The sequence below is a fragment of the Tetrao urogallus genome (genome assembly GCF_951394365.1).
Source record: "Tetrao urogallus genome assembly, chromosome: Z".
In the NCBI taxonomy this organism is placed as follows: domain Eukaryota; kingdom Metazoa; phylum Chordata; class Aves; order Galliformes; family Phasianidae; genus Tetrao; species Tetrao urogallus.
The window spans coordinates 53011765-53032044 of record NC_136816.1 but is presented as its reverse complement, the minus strand read 5'-3'; the positions used below and the strand labels follow the sequence as shown (position 1 = coordinate 53032044).

The 20280-nt window shown below is 37.5% G+C and overlaps 1 protein-coding gene across 1 annotated transcript in view; it reads right to left on the bottom strand.

Annotated features, from left to right (window-relative positions):
* The window catches only part of TENT2 (terminal nucleotidyltransferase 2), a gene marked incomplete at both ends in the record, with an annotated part of 37702 nt that overhangs the window by 13037 nt on the left and 4385 nt on the right, over nt 1–20280 (bottom strand). The window contains 4 exons of the mRNA XM_079548476.1: nt 4514–4642; nt 8992–9068; nt 11937–12006; nt 19436–19502. Of these exons, the coding sequence (XP_079404602.1) occupies nt 4514–4642; nt 8992–9068; nt 11937–12006; nt 19436–19502 (343 nt within the window). The remainder of the gene's footprint in view (nt 1–4513; nt 4643–8991; nt 9069–11936; nt 12007–19435; nt 19503–20280) is intronic.

Below are 20280 nucleotides of genomic sequence, written 5' to 3'. Positions count from 1 at the left end.
ACTTCACTAGCATACATTAAGTAAAAATTACTCCATAAATATTTATATTACTTTATTTTATATATAATAGTATAAGCAGTTAATTCAGCTAAGGGAAGACACTGTTACTGTTATTTGCAGAAGACATGAAAAATCTACAGCAGCTGGATACTATTTGACTTTGAAAATTTATGTTAATTCATTGTTATAAGAAATTCATCTAGATTTCCAAAAGGCAAATTATAGCTTCACTCATTTTTTCCCCTCAATTTAAAATGATTCTGCCAAAGCATTGGAAATCTCTATATACTGCATAAGTATACACTTTCCAGCTGCTAAGTATTATATACTGAGTCTTGAATACAACTTTAAGATAAAACACCCAATACTTACTAGCTGTTCCTGTCCATATAGCATAAATAAATAAAGTCAAATGCTCTTAGCTGGTCTACTGAATGGCAAGTGGAATATCAAGATCATACAGACAATAACAATACTAACACAACATAAACTAAACAATTATAACTTTTATAAGTCGTGAATGGGAAAACATAAACTGCACTATAACATTAAGAGAGAAAAAATTATCTCCCGGGTCTGATGGTGCTAAAGGTGGACAGAAAAAATTCCTCAAGTATCAACATCCGTCTAAAGAATCAGAGCATTGACAGCACTGTTAGCATTGTTCTTGTACTGAACTTCTAACATTACCATGTCCTTTTACATGGTTACCTGCATCATTCACAATGATAATTAAGTTGCAAAAATGATAATTAAGCAAAAATGATAATTAAGTTCAGCATACAGGACCTTGACCTGGGACCTGATTCAACCTTCAAACAAGGTCTCACAGAGGAAGGGATGTTAAAGAATTCATCTTCCACAAGGACCAAATATTAGAACAGCAGAATTCTCACAGCATGCTTGGGATAACTTCAAAGATTATAATATGTGAACTACCAGTTGCTTGAATAATCTTTTTTTTTTTTTTTTTGGGGGGGGGGGGGGTATTTACAAATATTAAAGAGTATTCTATTTCTATAAGGTTTGGAATATTTTTCTATCCTCTGCCATAATGAAAGAAATGGCAACAAGATCTAGGCAATATGAGTAATTAACATACTTCATCTGGGTCTGTACAATATACTGAGAGGCTGGAGTCATGTGGAAAAATTACTTACCACTAGCATTTGCCAGAAGTTTCTATTTTCCTAGTTAATAATGACAGTTGGACCTGCTACCTGGAGGAAGGTTCATCAGACATCTGATGTGTCATAAGACGCTGCTGTACTTACGAAATAAACTCAAGCCAAGGTTCTAAGTTCTCTGCACAAGTATGAGAACATTGAAATGCATTAAGAAGTAAAGGAAAACAGCTTGCCTGGTGAAGATAGAGACACTGTCTCCTGCTCAAGAAAGCTTTTAAATTACATTTTTTAATTCCGTGGTACCATCAACAAAAGCCCCATCAGAAAATTGTGTGACTGGGACATAAACTGTTTTCAGTATTATCACATGCATGTAGTAGAAGTAAAAAAATAATTTGGAATTTGCAGGAACACAAGATTAGGTGCTAGAAGCACGACCAGATGACTGCCTTTTTTTAGGCAATAAAGAGTACAAAGCACAGTTAAAAGGCTCCTTTGGTCTGCGGACTTCTGATACTCCTCAGGAAGCTGACTGATCAGACAGATTTATTCAAACTTTCTTCTCTATCAGACAGTTGTGGCAGCTGCCAGAAATGGCTACAGCAAGTGCTCTCATGCTTGCAAAGTTGTTAACACTACTTCAGGCCTACACATTTATACTCACTAGTAACTCCTACTACCTCTTTTGTACTTTGATGCACAACCCAGAAATGGCAAGATGATGATTGTACACAGCATCCAATAAGAATTAAGAAATTCCCCTCTCGCAATCAGTGTCCGGAGTTACTACGACACTGAAAACAGATTTGGGGAATAAGCTGCCAACTGAAAAGGGCAGCTCCCACTAAAAGCACAATATCAATAACTAAACGTTTATCAAGTCACTGTTTAGATGTTCACTAGCCGCTAGACTATATAAAGATATTTTTCACCTTTCCTGCTTGTGCTTCACCTTTACGTGGCCATCTTTGCACCACATTGTAGCTCCCAACATCTCCAATCTTGCACATAAAAATTACTTCGGCCTTTTAAAGCCTCCAAATAAATCATCTATCTATCTATCTATCTATCTATACACATTTGTATTTTATTAAGGATCTACACAGAAGTGCTCAGTTGCCTACAGTATGAGTTCAGTCCTGTGACAACAGACTTGATGTTTTTTTTCCCACAGAAACAAATAAATATATGGAATTCCACCACAGCAGATATAGAGAAAACAACATACAGGACAGACATACTTACATTCTACTGTCCTTGAGATTTGTATGTTAATAGTATGTACATGGTGTAGGCATCAAATTTAACACAACCAACTGGATCCCAAACACACAAACATCCTCCTAGATCCTCTGTTACAGATACTGTTAAGCTGAAAGAAAACTACCAGCTTGAGTCAACTATCATAAAAAAGCTTTCCACCCTAGAACAGAGTGGGTGTAGTATGATCTCGCAACTAATAAACAGTTGGCTACTCGCTCTACAGCGAGAATCCTTCACTCCAGGCCAAATAAGCTGTCAGATGAACTAAACACTGCATTTTTCTAATGGATTAACAAAACAACACAAGTTTAACAAAGCAAAGTGCATGATTTTGCACTGAGTTAAAGTAGACTCAGACATATATACAGGCTGGGAGAAGAACTCCTTGACGACAGCCCTGCTAAGAAGGACTTAGGGTCCTGGCTGATGAAGAATTTAGTATGAGCCAGCAGTGTGCACTTGCAGCCGAGAAGGCTAATGGTATCCTAGGTTCCATCAGAACAGGGGTGGCCAGCAAGGACAGGGAGGTGATTGTCCCCATTGCTCTCATGAGGACCCCATTGGAATACTATATTTAAGGCTGAGGCCCCCAACAAAGGAAGGATGTGGAGCTACTGGAGAGGGTCAAGAGGAGGGTCATGAAGACGATCCAAGGGCTGAAGCACCTCTCCTGTGAGGACAGGCTGAAGAAAATGGGCTTGTTCAGCCCAGAAAAACAAAGGGCGTGGGGAGAACTCATTGTGGCCTTCCAGTATTTAAAGGGACTTTGTAAACATGAGGGAAATATTTTTTTATAAGAGTAGACAGTGATAGAAACAAGGGGGAATGGTTTTAAATGAAAGGGGATTTAGATGTTAGGAAAGTCTTTTTTACTGAGAGAGGGGTATTGCAACCAATTGCCAAAAGAAGATGTAGATGCCTCATCCCTGAAGGTGTTTAAGGTCAGGTTGGATGGGGCCCTGGGCACTCTGACCTAGTACTTGATTTAGTGCTTCAGAATCCTGTCTTTGGCAGGGGGATTGGAATTTGATGATCCTTGAGATCCTTTTCATCCCTAGCCCTTCTATGATTCATATGATTCAAAAATGGGGAAAATATCAAAATAATAAAAAACCTACACAAACTGACAGAAAAAAAATGTTGAAATGAGTGGAAAGAACTACTAGTGTATTTTTAAAAATTGAAACAGAGAATTAAGCAGCAAAGCATGAAGTTTGTGTGTGAACTCACAGGAATTTAGAAAATAGTTCCACAGGTTTGTTACTCCATATGATGTACTCTTCAGTGGTTTCTTGCCTTCCTTTGTGAAATTACTTATCTCACAGTAAGCATTGAAGAAACTCATACTGAGTTAAATGACTTCCTACATGATTCCTTAAGTCTTAAGCAGGAATTGCAAACTAAAGAATTACAAATGTGGTCTTCTACAGACAGAAAGGGATGGGGGAAAGCTTTTTTCAAACTATTCCTCAGGAACCTTTTTAGACTGCATGGCTTTCTTGAATTCTTAGCAGGGGTCCTCAGATCTTCAGGTAAAGCTCTCCTGCTCCAAATAGATGTTGAATATTTCAACATACCAGAGACACAAGAAAAAGATTCTGCCCCTTGAAGTTAAGTATCCCAAGTTCTAATAGTCTTCAACATCAGTTACTTTACAAAAGGAAAGTCCACATAACAGCAAAGTCTAACCACATGCTACATCCCCTCCACATTCAGTCTTTTCCACATGAGAACAATAAAAAACACTCCCTTAGTATTTGTCTCAAATTTGCTTGAAAGTTCCCAACATTTAAAAAGAAATTGTTATTTTCAAGCTTTGCCCTTTTCAACCCAGGCACATTTTTCAAGAACTAGAGCTTGAGTTTATTTTAAACAGTGTCCTGCAAACTTTTTTTTTGTTTGTTTTTTTGGTTGTTTTTTTCTTTTTTCTTTTTAAAGCTGATAGCCACCTCTGGAGAGTAGGTCCGAATCACACCACTTGGGAAATGAAGTAAAATCACCTCTTTTTCAGACTTTTCTATGTGGAAGATGATTTCTGACAGTGTTTAACTTTTTTTAAAGAGGAAAGCTACATAAATATAAACTTCAAAAATGACAGTTTTAACATGCAAAAACATACTTACTCTGTAAATAGTGCAAAACCATCAATACAAGACTATAGCTGCTTAAAGTACCACGGCTGGCATCATTTATGTCATGAAAACTCGCCCACTTCTTAACAACCAATACTAATGGACGAACACGTTTCTCAACTGTAAACAAAACAAATTACTTCTCAAAAAAAGCACATTCAGCTAGGCAACAGTTAGTCAATTTTTGCTCTTTCTTGATCAACATGATACCATTCTTGCATTCTAAGGTTACCTTCTGCAAGCTTTTAATAGAACGTACTTAATCATTATACAACTTCTATCAATCTTACAAAGGTCACAATAAATATTTGCATTTGAAAAGCAGTAATTTGAGGAATAAGATCTAGAGATACCGAGCCAGGATAATTCTTGCAATGTAACTTGCAGATAAGACAAAACTGGATGCACCAGTCAGCAAAGCAACGTTGCACTCTCAGTTCTCTCCAGTATATTATATAAATTCCCTGAATTAAACTGCTATCAAGACAGACCAAATGTAAATGTTTTAAATGTATATGATGTAAACTTTGAGGGTAGGGAAAATAATTCTTATGATCGGCAGAGAATAAGATTGTTTAAGTATTTGTTGGACTTTATGAAAACAGTAATCATGCGCTGAAATGCTGATTTTGTAATTTGCCTTGGGTTAAGTAGGTTTCTTTTCTACACAAATGCATACAGTGTGAGGAACAAGAAAGAGGATTCATAAGCCTTGGCTCAGTTCCAGACACAACTGGCAAGACTTGGTGGAAAGAATCCTGGGATGTCTGTCAGAGCAGATAGTCCTGGGCTTTTTAGGAGGAAGAGACAGGAAGGGTGAGGTGGGGTGGTGCTGTGTGTAATAGAGAAGCTAAGCTGTATGGTGCATGCCATTGGCAATGACACAGCAACAGAGCCTCTGCTGCTGTGAGAGTCTACTACGTAGGTAATTCAGACAGAAGAACAACACCAGTGTATTACTCTATAAGAAATAAAGGGGTATCTCTAGATCAGTTACCCTTGCCCTTACAGGTGACTTCAACTTCCTAGATGTTAACTAGAAATACCACACACTTAACTGCAGGCAGGATCAAGAAATTCTGAAAGCACACTTCTTGGTACAAGTACTACAGGGAGCCTACTAGGAAAGATGTCCTGCTAGATTTGATAGATTTCTTGTTAAAGAGAAGGCAAAGCGTTGTTAGTCACTGTGGTGACAGTGGACATGAAGTAGCTGAGTTCAAAATCGTTGGCAGAAGTAGGAAAAGGGACAGTAAAAGTTCATGGCCGTAAACTGGAGCATACGAAATTCAGCACCAACATACGAAGGAGCTTCTTCACAATGAAGGTGATGGGGCACGCTGCCCAGGGCGTGTTGTGGATTCTCCTTCTCTGGAGATATTCAAGAACTGTCTGGACATCCACCTGTGCAGCCTGCTGTCGGGGGCCTGCTTTGCAGGGCAGTTGGACTCAATGATCTCTGGAGGTCCCTTCCAACCCCTACAGTTCTGTGATTCATTCATAGATCCGGAGAGAATAGACTAAATTAGTTATGCTGGCCTTCCAGAAGAGGCCACCTAGGCAGAATGAAAGAAAAGTTGTGACACTAGGATCCCTTCCACTGCTTTTTAAAACATCTAATTCTAAACATCTAATTCTTTTCTGCCTTATAACAATTTGTGGGAAATTTGCAGCAGACGCTAGAAACAACTATAACAACATTCAGTATAAGCCCTCACCCACAGCTATGAATTGAAAACATTATCCTATTATTTTAAAACTCAGAATTAAATTCCTTTCTGGACAAAGACATACAAAGAGATTATACTTAGTGTCTTATCCTGAGCAAGATTTAGACCCTCATAATAAAATGAATATGGAACACTGAAATAGCTCTCTTTGACATTTAATCAAAACGAACCATTAAAGGTAACTTCTACTGATAGCTTCCTACACCTGCAACTGCCTTGCAACGAACATCCTGAGTTCTGTGTTCAGTACTGGGCTCTGCAGTTCAAAAAAGACAGGGAACTACTGGAGAGAGTCCAGTGAAAAGCCATAAAGATGATCAGGTTCCGGGAGAGACATGAGTCTGGTCACTCTGGAGAAGAAAGTCTGAGAAGGGATCTTATCAACGCTAATAAATACGTAAAGGGCAGGAGGCAAGTGGATGGGGCCAGGCTCTTCAGTGGTGCCAGTGAAAAATAAGGGGCAATGGGCAAAGACTGGAGCACAGGAAGTTCTATATGAACACGAGAGAAAAACTTATTTACTGTGAGGTTGAAGAGCATGGAAACCAGCTGTCCAGCCTCCTTCTCTGGAGATATTCAAAACCCACAAGGACACTTTCCCCACTCTAGGGAACCTGGTTTAGCAGTAGGTTGAAGTAGATGATCTCCAGGGATCCCTTCCACCATCTATGATTCTGTGATTCTATAATTAGCCCAAAGTCAGTCTGCTTCTTAAGTATGGATCTACTAAAAAATACTGCAGTACCAAGTTTGAAAAGCTTAGTTTACTAGATTTGTGTTACTTCTCACTAAGAAGTCTATCCTCCTCTGGAACACAAAAGCCTGAGAGGAGACAATCCATATTATTTCGGGGTGAGTATAAGAACTGAAGCAGTATTTTATATTTTTCCAGGAAAAAACTCTATAAGAACATAGATCTACAGCTAGCTATCAGCCACACACACTGATTAGTAACTGTCAGGAAACAAAATTAAAGGTAACAGTACAACCATATGTTTGACACTGTTCCCCTTCCCTCCCTCCTTATCTACAGAAAACTTTAAATCTTATAACAGATACATGCGCCTCAGTATGAAGAATCTTAATTACATTCTGAGTACTACAGAATTCAATTAGAAACATATCTAGCTGATACACTGGTTTAATCCAGGCATGTCCAACCCAGGCATGGCCCACAGATGGCCTAATATGGCTGGCAATGTGGCCCTCCAAATGCCCCTCACTACAGAAGTGACAGCTCTTCAACACAGAGCGGCCTTAGGCATGCACCTATCACTCAGCAACAACCAAACCAACAGTGCACTGCTAACACCGTCATCTGAAACCAGAGCACGGGGATGGCAGTGCTGACTCAAGTGATGGCAAATAATTGCATGCATTTTGATTCACTGGCTAAATACGGTGCTGTGAACAGTGAAGAATATGCAGCAATGCTTTCCATTTCAATAAAGGAGTTTGAAAATAGGTTTTAAGATTGCAAAGAAAACTGATTCATGTTTGTGACACCATTTTCAGTTGATATAAATAGATTACCTATGTATTTTCAAATTGAATGTATGTAATTGCAATCAGATATTCAACTTAAAAATCTGATCACATCTCTTCACCTTTTGTAAGACCTCTCCTACCAGAGGGAAAGATCCTTTGCTTCGCAACCACACCTTATCCACTTCATTGCTTTTCGGCAGTACATACATTTGTGAATAATTGTCAAGGATCCTTCATCAAGGATGAAGCACAGGAAGAGTAAAATTTCAGCAAAGATCTGTAATCTGATGAACACTTTGAGGGCTCACTAAGAACTGTAGCCACTTCCACTAAACCAGACTGATGTATTAGTTTTAGAAAAACAAGTTCAAATATCCCACTAGTTTTCTGCTTTCGTTCTCTTTTCATTATTTTAAAGAAAATATAAAAAATAAAATGCTTTGTTACTTATAAATGAACAATATTGTACATTTTACAAGGGCTGTTCTGAAAGTAATGCCTCCTGTATTATGCTGGTCTGTAATGTCAGAGGCAGATGGTGGTGGTATAGCAGCAGCAGTTGAACCTTCTCAACAACATTCCATTATTTTGTAACTGATGGGAGCAGAGCAGCAGTCTGACAAAGTGGCTCCTGACATGGAAATGTATATGGAGCAAAGGTGTGAAATCGAGTTCCTCCACACAGAAGAAAATGCACCCACTGAAACTGATGCTTGCTGAGCATTTATGGAGATCAAACAGCAGATGCGAGCACACTGAGGCAGTGGGTGGTGTTTTTCAGCAGTGGCAACAGTGGATCACTTCTGCTGGTGCAGATTTTTTAAGAGCACAGCACACAGGCTCATTCATCACTGGTGAAAATGCATGGCTAATGGTGGCAACTATGTTAAAAAAAAATGTTTTGTAGCTGAGAATTTGCTCTGTCAAATAGTGCTATTGTGCCCTTCATAAGTGTTATAGTTTCCATGGAAACAAACAGGAGGCATTACTTTTAGAGCAACATATTTGTATGCAGCCAAGACAACATCTATTCGCTCAATGCAGCCATGCAAGTCAGAAGGCCGGACTTAAACTCAGGGTTTAATCCATGCATTTAAAGTGAGAAAGAAATTCCACTTAAATCTAACTAATGTAGCTAATTGGTAATTTTATGCAGTTCCTTACTGAACTAAATTTTCATAGTCTATCAATACCAAAATAAAACTAACAAAGCATGTTAAGCTTATAGAAACAAGGAAATTAAAAACTTACCATATGCATAGGTTCTCAGAAGGAATGTATTTCTTATTCCTACAATATTATTTACATTCAAGTCAAACTCCACACAGCTGTTAGGAAAAATAAAAAAAATCAATAATCATAGTACTAATTTCAAAATATTTATTACTAACCAAGTGGCAGAGGTGGAGAAATGCACCCTTAAGATAACTATACTGTAGAAGCCTCCCAAACAGTACAAATTACACAGTTTGATTCTTACTCCAGTTTTGTCTAGAGTAGTTGAATTATTGATAGACTTCAACTACATAATCAAATACAGCTGTATTTATGGAGAATATATGCAGATACAAACGTAGAACACAGAACAGCTTAACAGATAATTGTTGGAATTCTAACAAGTCTTTCTCCCAAACAGAATTCCAGCACATGATTTACCATGGACACATTTGATGCTAATAAGCATTCTCCAACATACTCATTCAGCAGATCATGCTGGTGAACTGAAAAGGATACGCAAGTGGAAGAAGTCAAAACGTAAGAATCTCTTTGTTGCAATGATGACTAGGAATAATCAGCAAGCATTTTGAAATGAATATTCTTTACTAGTAAATAGTGCATGTTACTTAAAAAAATAGTGGAAAAAAATAAATATGGATCATAACTATTTCAGAGAACACAATTTTTAATAACTGTTTCATTTTTTGTTTTTAATGATATAGTGAGGCAAACAAGCATTACATGCTTTATTTTTATCTGTTCAGCAATGAAATTTGAATTTCATACTGTCTACACATGTTAACTACCCATAGTACTAAAAAACCTATGAGGGTTGCTCCTGAAGTAATGCCTCTTGTTTTATTATGCTGGCCTGTAACATAAAAGGTTGTCAGTGGTATGGCAGTAGAGGTTGAACCTTTCCACCAATATTCCACTACATGTTGTTGCCATGCGACAGATGGCAGCAGAGCAGCCGTCTGATAAAATAACGCAAAGCAGGCATCTGACATGAAAACTCATATAAAGCAAAGGTGTGCCACACAGTTCTTAATGTAAAAATGGCATGCACTGACAGTCATTGACACTTGCTGAACTTCTATGGTGATCAAACAGTGGATGAGAGCACAGTGAGGTGGTGAGTGGTGCATTTCAGCAGCAATGATAGCAGGTCACCTCCAGCGGTGCAGATTTTCTTTGAGCGGGGCATGCAGACTCTTGTTCATTGCTGGCAAAAATGCTTAACTACGGTGGTGACTACGCTGAAAAATAATGTTTGTCAGGCATAACTTCCTCTTTGTGAAGGCACACTCACTATTCCTTATGATTTTCTTCCATTTCATATGCCTGGGAATGGTTTCAAGGGTAACCTATTTCATTACCTTCCAGGGATTGGGTCATTCTTCTTGCTCTTCCTGAACATATGAGCAGCATTTGCTTTCCTCTGTTTTTCAGGTACTTATGCCAGTTGATATAATCATGCAAAAATTAAAGAGTGGCCTCACAGTCACATCTGTCAGCACCATCAGCCCTTGTGAGTGCACGCCACCAGAGCCCATGGATAACACAAGGGGAATGGTTTTATAGTCAAGAGGAGAGATTTAGGCTAGACATTAGGGGTAAATTATTTATTCAGAATGTGGTGAGGCACTGAATCAGGCTGCCCAAGGAAATCTGTGGATGCCCTATTCCTGGAGGTGTTCAAAGTCATGGTGGATGTGGCCCTGGGCAACCTGATCTAGTGGGCAGCAACTTACTCAAGTAAGGGGGGACAGGAACTAGATGATCTTTAAAGTCCTTTCAAACCCAAGCTCTTCTATCATTTTATGACTTGCAAATGATCAGCTTGCTGAAATATTTTCTGACCAGATCCTTCTCCTCTAAATACACCCTTCCCATTCCAGCCTTCCACCCTGGCATTTGGGACCTGGGATTCTTCTAAGTTGGTCTTGCAAGTAAAAAAGGCATTAAGTACCTGAGCCTTTTCATCGTTCTGTGACACCACACTCCCAGTCCCATTCAGCACTTTATCCACATCTTCCCTACTCCTTCCTTTGATAATGACGTACTTGTAAAATCCCTCCACATTGCCTTTGATGTATCTTGACTGACTCAATTCCATTTGGGCTTTTAAATTTACTAACTTCATCACCGGATGCTCAGACAACATCTCTGTTTTCCTTCCAGGTTACCAATCCTTGCTTCTATGCTCTGTAGGCTTTTTTTCTTAATGTTAGATACTTACTATATCTGATAAGAACTACATTGCTCCCTATTCTAGTATATTCCTTTTAGTTACTTATTTTCATTGTGTTCATAAAAAATACAAAACCAATAAAAGAATATGTAACACATCCACTTCACTCCAATTACTTCCCCTTCGTAAAAAAAGGCCATGAAACTAGTACATAACATCATGAATCAAACATTTAACACTACATTTTGTTTAAACATGGAATATCTCCCTAGAAGAGGGAAGATTGTTTTCTTGATTTAAAATATTTTCTGCCTTTTAGAAGACTATGCCATTACTAGAAACTAAATATTGTTTTGGTATTGTTTGCATATTGTAAAAAGCTGTGAACTGGTCCTTAAGTAGCTCAATAGTCCAGCTGTTTCCACAGAAAGAAAAACTGTTTTTCGCAACAGTTTACTTCCTATCTTTTTTTTTTCCCCCCCCTGCTACAATGCATCTGTCAACTGGAATCCTCAGTACACAAATTGCCTGTAGAAATACACAATGTCCTGCTATTAGTTCACATCACAGAAATGAAACAGCAGCCCCATCAGAAGAAGAGTTTTGGATCATCAAGGAATTGCTCTGCCACTGCACACTAGCTGTACAAATTTGCAATACAACTACAGCACAACATAAACAACAATAACAAAAGACTGCAATGGGCTAACTTATATAGAGAGCAAAAACACAGACCATTTTCCCTTGTCAAAGTGCAAGAAATGAAGCTGAACAAAGTACTTGCCTGACTTTATCCCTGAACTTCACTATTGGCACTTTTGCTCGAATCAGCTGAGGTCGCTCAATGTAACTTGCTGAAAGAGAAAAATATTTAGTTAAGTTTCATGCAAGATGCCTTAAAAAAAAAAAAAAGCTCCTGGAATCAAACTGAGTGATCTACAGCAAACAGAAGCTTAGTACATTTAACAAAAATATTCTCAGAAGGGTGGTGCTAAATTAGGAAACATTTAGCAACTGCTGTGGAAGTGCAATCTAGGAAAGAGTATAAAAATGCACTAAACATAAGAAGAAAACAATAGGTAAAAAATTTTCAGCAGGAAATACTTTCAAGAAATGTAAACATAAGGAATGCCAGTCTAAAGTGCCTTCACCAAGTAGTACTTACATTATTCAGGATTTCTAATATCATTACAGATCAGAAATAAGGGAGTAAGAACACACCTATATATACACCTATACACCACACACCCAGATAGCTAAGCCCAGCACCATGTTACAGCAAATGGGACATGATTCAGCTGCATAGTTTTTAATTGAGTCTAATTTTCTTACGATAGAAACTACGCATTTTACTGATAAAAAATACTAGTGTAACTGCACCTTCACTGTGCACAGATAATGCTTAAATTTTCACTTAAAATCTTTTTTTTTTGATCAACAGAGTAAGTACCATGAAAGACTTTTCCCAATGAATTACCTCCGAAACAGGGAATGTGATTAGCAGCTAAGATCTCAATTTCAAACAGAGACGGAGTGAGTTCAATTTACATTTTGCTTTAACAGAGATAGGATACACATTAAGTACACATCACAGGATGATTATCCTCAAAGTATCAACACCCAAAACCAAACACATGAACCCCTGCCAGATGCATCCAGTGCCACTAAGTGCATCTTTGCACTTCACTACCCAAAACTGCTGCATCAGTCATGTTACCTGCCATTTACCAGTTCTCCTCAGTATCTCAGACTACTCTTAATGTTTGCCATAATCCTAAATACAAAGTGTCCACAAAACAGCAACAGAAAATAAAGAAAAAATGAATCTGTAGTTTAAATGACACGTGCTTGGGCAAGAATCACAGTTTAACTCATTTCTTATGTTGCAAAATATAGGTCATTTGAATTTGACTATAGTTAACTTTAGACATTTTCTACTTGCTTCTGTAAGTTAACCTCAAATTAGCACTCACTTATTAGCATAAGTGTGAGAAAGATAGTAGTGCAGATTAAAGATAACCTTAAATGAGAGCTGATGTTCACTTTTTGCAAAACAAATTTTTATCAGTTTGGATAGTTACTTTGATTGAATACTGCCAGCTCTATTGCGCTTGGGTGGTATCTTCAAGTGAAACTTTTCAGGACTTCTGAAAGTGTTTTATGGATATGCTGTTTGGACAAGTAGGACAAAGTAATCCTCTACTTATATTTGAATGCATATATGATCCCAAGCAACACATAGACAGACACACACATATGCACACACACCCCTCTGCCTTCAATACATACCCAGAGAGAGAAAAGGAAAGTCAATCTTACTACCGTACTATAAAGGAAAAACCTTACAGCTGGTTCTGTGGTCTATCTTCACTAGACATACAATGCAGTACAACTTACACTAATGCGTCTATTTCTACCTGTACCTGATGACATCCAAATCTCTCTCCACAACTCACCAGAACATTCTGAACTTAAAGCTATGGAATCCTGTCTTCTTTCTTTGCCAAATTTATGATAAAGACACCTGACATATGGGTGCGGGTGACAACTGTTAGTACCCATATGCATGCCACATCAATTTAACTTTCCTCACTTACAGTCCTTCTCAAGAGCCTGTTAGGTATTAAAGGTATTTGTTCTAGTGGAAACCCACTTCCAAACATATACTTGTATACAAGTACCTTCCAACACCAGATAGGTACTTGTGCCAAAATATTTGGCTACAAAAAATAAAAACAGTCAAGTCCAATCTGTTTTCCAAGGGTAACATAGAGCAGGTAATATCAGAAGGCAATGACCTGACGCTAACACCCTTAGTGGTTCACAATGATGACACTGCTAGCAGAATCTCTGTTGTACATAAGCAGTAAATTGTAGTAGATGAAATAAATACAGATTGAATAAGCATCTTAGTATGCTATCTGATCTTGATGCTATGACAGAAGGTATACACAAAAATCTTGTAAAGAATTCCACACAGCAACTTCAGTTTTGGGCATGTAAATGAAAACAAGTCACAGATGCCACTTCAGTGGTGAAAAAAACATAATCAATCCAATGAAGACTAAGTACTGTCATCATAAATAAAATAAACTATTCACACAGAATTTCAGATTAAGCAATTTAATTCTATCTTTTCTTTTGCAGAATAAATGATCAAGTGACTGTACAAAATATTACTTCCAAACATGGTACAAGCCAAAAGGATCTTCGGCATCCTACACATACAGCCTGATCTCATTAATAGCTTTATACCAATGAAAGATAAACTAGATATTCTGGCACAGAAATCTGAATGCAGAGTAATGAAGTACCTAGGACAGTAACATCTAGCACAGGATGAATTAATCATTCATATCCAGAATTCAATTTTCTTGTAAAGTGACGTCTTTTTGCAAAACCATATTTTAACTGAACAAATGTTTTCTTCCTCTTACGTTAAATAATATCTTACAAACTGAATTAAAACAAGATACAAGCCCTAGAGAATGACAAACCATTAACAGAACAAAACATCATAAATATATTGTCTACTATCAATTAATTGTAACTGGCATATACTGATAGCATCATATAATAAACAGAATAATCATGTGTTGTATCTACTCTAAGTAAAAGAGTCATGCTATTCTAAACCCATTAAATTTCATCATCTCTATGATGGACTGAAACAGGAGTGTTAATTAATAACATTTGGTTTTATGGCAAGAAGTTTAGAGATGCTAAACAGTTGTGAAGAATTCACCAAGGAGATGTGGCAATGTTTCTAGGTCACATTTATTACAGCCCTCTGTTTTATCTCATATATACATAAACTATTCATGAGCAAGCAAGAAGGTAAGAGGAAAAGCTTGAAGATCTTAATGCTAATCAGGTAGAAGCAGGCAGGGAATGAAGAGTGCTCTTCTTAGGACATAATGTTATTCTTTCTACGTCGTGTTTGGAAAAATTAGAAAGATTTACATCCATACCATCATTAAGTACATTATATTCTCACCGACTTGCAAAATCCTTCAAGGTCATTGATTTTAGCTCAAGTTCCCTACTAGACAACTCCTACAAGGATTATGTTCTCAAATCCTGTTCTGACCACTACTGCATTCCTTTGTAGAACTAAGAGAAAAAGTCCTAATTAATTCAGACAGTAAGCATCGATGAACATAGTACAGCTAAACTGCTGTTAAAATAAATCCTGCCTAGACTGGATTAGTCTAAAGAGAGTAATAAAACTGAGGTTTAATTCTTCTTCATTTGTATTATTTTCTTCAATACACTGTAATAGTTACCAGCTCAAATTCACTTTTCTCATTTGTAAAAGACATTGGTTTGATCAGAGTTCTGCACATGCGCCAGTATTGTACAAATGTACACATGCAGGTATCTGAACAAATACTTCTATAATAAATCTACATAGATCTTTGAAAGAGGATGTAAGGATTGCAGTAACATATCTCTCTACTCTAGTAGAAATACAATACCTACATTTGAGACCAACATGTCACATAAAATACTGAATAAATATCAGAAGCCTCCTCCTGCTTGACTATGCAACTTGACAATTCAGAAAAGAACATATCTTTATTTCAGTCAGTATTCTAAATGCAGTGACAACACAGCCCCTAAATCTGATGGCCTTGAGTTTCTTGCTCATATTTGTTAACTTTTGCAAGTCTAAAATGAAATAAGCTGGAGTTTACATGAATGCTGAATCTCACTAGAGAACTCCTTGAGTGAAACACTCATCTAAAAATCAGAGTTAATGACATAAAGAGTGAAAGAGATGGCCCAAAGTTCTGAAGATAGTTTACATACAAGAGGTGAGAAGCTGAGAAAAGGATGGATATAAGCTGTACAGTGAAGAACAGTATCACATACTTATTTTAGCTTTCATTTTTAAGCGTACAATAACATTACAGTCCAGGAAAAAAGAGGATGATAAGAGACACGCTTAGAAAAAACTCCCAAGTTTCTGTTTTATGGTCATGTAGTAGAAGATTTAAAAAAGCTTAGAATACTACCCATTTCACAAATGCTTACAAAATGCTGACAGAAAAACACCAAAAAACTTCTTTCTAGCCCTTTAACTCCTACACAATGCAAGATTAAGAACTTAGTTTTAAGAAGCACATTTCCTCAATTTCTGTGCAAATCAAGCCTGAATCCACAAATCTATAGGAGTGCCCACAAGACACCACAGAAACTAATATTGCTTTCCTAGAGGCGAAGAGAATGCATATGAATTTAGATTCTGAGGGCCAGCTTGGGGAAAGAAAACAAGATAACTATTCCTTTTCAAATCACACAAGCTATTCTTAAATTGTGAATAAGAATTATATTTGTTTAAATAAGCTTTCATCAGAGTAACTGGAAAACCTCCTTGTACTGAACTTCAGCGCAATTGAAAAGAAGTCTGTAAATGAATTAAATACAAATGAAAAGACATTATACAGAAAAGCATTTTCATTTTAAGTCACGTGAACGCTTCTGAACCTTATCCTACCAGCTCCATCTACATGACACAAGATAGATGGCTAGATACATGAATTTATGTCCACAGTGGTGTTAAAATTACGAGATGATCTCAGAGGTCTACATACCACAACTTACAGAATTAGCCAGGAGCAGTAGTATCAGCATTTTGTCTGGCCTCATCTTCCACAGAGCAATTGGATTAAATAAAGTTTATCAAAAGCACATGCAATGTAACAGAGAATTGGGAAACAATTCGAAGAGGGTAATAGCAGAAGAAAAACTTTCAGGGACTGTTGTCCCTGAAAGACAGGAATGTTTTTCTGTTAGCAGTACCCTGGAAAACAAACTTGTTTTTGTCTAAAACTCTCTCAAACATCTTTTGAAGGGAAAAAAAAAAAAAAAGAGACAGTGAGAAAGTAAGTGCTCCCTTTCTGGCCTCTGAAAACAAACTAATTTATCACTGTATTTCTCAGCAATGGAAATTACTTGTATTACTTGCAAGTGTACCAGTCTAAGCTCTGGACTACCTAAACAACAATCAGTACAAAATAGCAATAATAAGTAATTAAATATCAGATGCCTGCGCTAAGACAAACACTTCTGCTTTTCAAGTAAGCTCCTGAAGAATAGGTTGAAAGATTATAGAATCATGGAATGTCAGGGATTGGAATGGACCTTGAAAGATCACCTAGTTCAATCCCCCTGCTAGAGTAGGAACACCTATATCAGGTCACACAGGAACTCATTCAGGAGGATTTTGAATGCCTCCAGAAAAGAGAACCCTACAACCTCTCTGAGCAGCCTATTCCTGTGTTCTGTTATCCTCACAGTAAAGAAGTTTTTTCATGTTTTTGTGAAACCTCATACATTCCAGCTTACATCCACCGCTCTTTATCCTTTCTTTGGATGTCACTGAGAAGATCCTGGCTCCATCCTCCTGACACTCACTCCTTACATACGTAAAAACATTACTGATGTCATCTCTGTCCCCTCTTCCCCAAGCTAAAGAGACCCAGCTCCCTCAGTCTTTCCTTGTAAGGGAGATGCTCCACTCCCTTAATCATCTTTGTGGCTCTGCGCTGGATTCTCTCAAGCAGTTCCCTGTCTTTCTTGAACTGAGGGCTCCAGAACTGGACACAACACTGCAGATGCAGTCTCACCAGAGCAGAGTGTAGGGGAAGGAGAACCGCTCTCAACTACTAACCACACCCTTTCTGCTACACCCCAGGATGCCACTGGGCTTCTAGGCCATATATGCACATCTGCCTGTAAAGAAATTCTGAAGTCTGCACAAAGATTTACAGTTCCTATTGCCATTGCAGGAGTAAGTAGTGTCATCAAAGACTGTATCACAAGACTGAGAACTAGAGGGACAGTCACTGGTAATAGTAAATGACATGATTTTTAATATTTATTAATATTAATTAATATAAAATAATAAAATTAATATAAAATTAATATAAATATTTAATATTTTTAATAATTCAAGTAGTGGTATAAAACCCTAGAATAAAAGAATTATTAACTTTGGAAAAGACCTCTAAGATCATCTAATCCAACCATCCACCTACCACCAATACAGCCCACTAAACCATGTTCTTAATACAACATCTGCATGTTTGTTGAACACCTCCACAGATGATGATTCAAGGACCTCCCTGGGCAGCCTGTTCCAGCACCTGACCACTTTTTCAAGTTCTTCCTAATACCCAGCCTGCACCTCTTCTGGCTCAACCTAAGGCCATCCCCTTTCCTGTGACTAGTTATAAAAAGAAAAGAGGCTGACCCCACTTCACCACAACCTCCCTTCAGATGAGAGAGCTCCCCTGAGACTAAACAATTCCTTCTCCCTCAGCTACTCCCCGTAAGGCTTATGCTCCACACCCCTGACAGCTCTGTTGCTCTTCTCTGAACACGCTTCAGGGCCTCCATGTCTTTCTTGTAATGAAGGACCCAAAACTGAACACAATACTCAACTCAATACACTACAGCTGAATGAATTTAGGGGGAGGATCACCTCCCGTGCCTGCTGGCTGTATTATTTCTGAAACAAGACAAGATGCCACAGGCTTTCTTGGCCACCTGGGCATACTACTACCTCACGTTGAGCCAAGTGTTGACCTATACCCCTAAGTCCTTTTCCTCTACACAATCTTCCAGTCACTCTGCTCCAAGCCTGTAGTGTTGCAAAACCTCTTTCATGCAAAAGGCATTTACTTTTAGGTCAAGAACAACCCCATTTTCATCTGAGAGGACCCTGAACAACTCATAAAAACCACAAATTTACTTATTCCTCCTATATGTCTTGGTACTGTTAACACTTAAATTTTCTTCTCTAGGCACCCTAGTTAACTATCTTACAGGTATCAAGACCAAAAAGAAAAAAACAAACAAAAAAATTTCACAGTCTTCTGCGAGTGACAGCTTACTTTACAAAATTCTTAAAGTTCCGTCCACAGAAATGCAATGCATTCTAAAAAAGTATTAGTACACTAACAGAGGTTTCTAAAAAGGAAAACCACTTTCCTCACATCTCCCTTTCTACTCCCAGTTATTCTTCATGATGCAAAAATCATCTGAGATCCTGCCCATACTTGAAGCTTACTAATTTGGGGAGCAATATTTAGGCTTCTCTATTTACTACCTATCAGTGCCATCTCACACTATAAGTAACACTAAGTATTTTTAACTTCAAATAATACTGTGATTAGAAGCTTGACAACAGAAATGCAATTGAAATTGTTATAACCATGCATCAAAACTTCTAAAAATGCCAATAGTCTTACCACCTCACTGTAGTCTGGAACTTACAAAGTTTAGTACTGAAGAGTTTTTGGACTAAGCTGAGTATATGCCTTGCTTCAGTCTTCTGATTCACCTGAAACATAATACTGAAGTTAAAGAAAAACATTGTTGCCTCCAATTTAAATTCCTTATCCTTATGCAACAAGCATGCTTTACTTCTCAAATTATGAAAAAATAAACAGCACAGAAAACATCCAACACAGTAAGACACAGATACACCAACCAAGATATACCAAACAGATATACCAACACATTCATCATCACGTGTTCAGTGCAGTAAAAGTCAGATAAAACATACCCAATTCATATCCAATATGCTAAGTAACTATTACACATCCAGATACAGAACATGAAGGGGAACCAACCCCACCCATATAAAAATGTAATTTGTTCCCTTCCTTTTTGTTTATGCTCCAGTTCCTTCAACATAATGCCTTATGTAAGTGGGTTTTTTTTGTTGTTCAATCAATTCTCTCAATTAAAATTTTACTTTTACAAAACTTCTGATATTTCGCATATCAAAATCCTTCTTACACCTCCTCACTGAAACAGGTGACTAAGAATCTAAATAATAAATGACAAAGTTGTACTTCTTAAAAGTAGTTCCTGCATCTAAAATGAATTCAGTGTTCTTTAGACAACCTTCTGAATAATCTTAGGCAACCTACTTCTGCTTTGCTCTCTCCATTTGTGAAATGAAGACAAAGCTCATTTTCAGAATACTTTGCTGGGTTAAAGAGTTTATAAGGTTAATTTAGTATGCGCAATGTTATGAGACCCACGAATCATAGCTATAATCAGTGCAAAAAGATGTTATCCAATCAAAAGAGTATTGACATTTTTCTTTCATT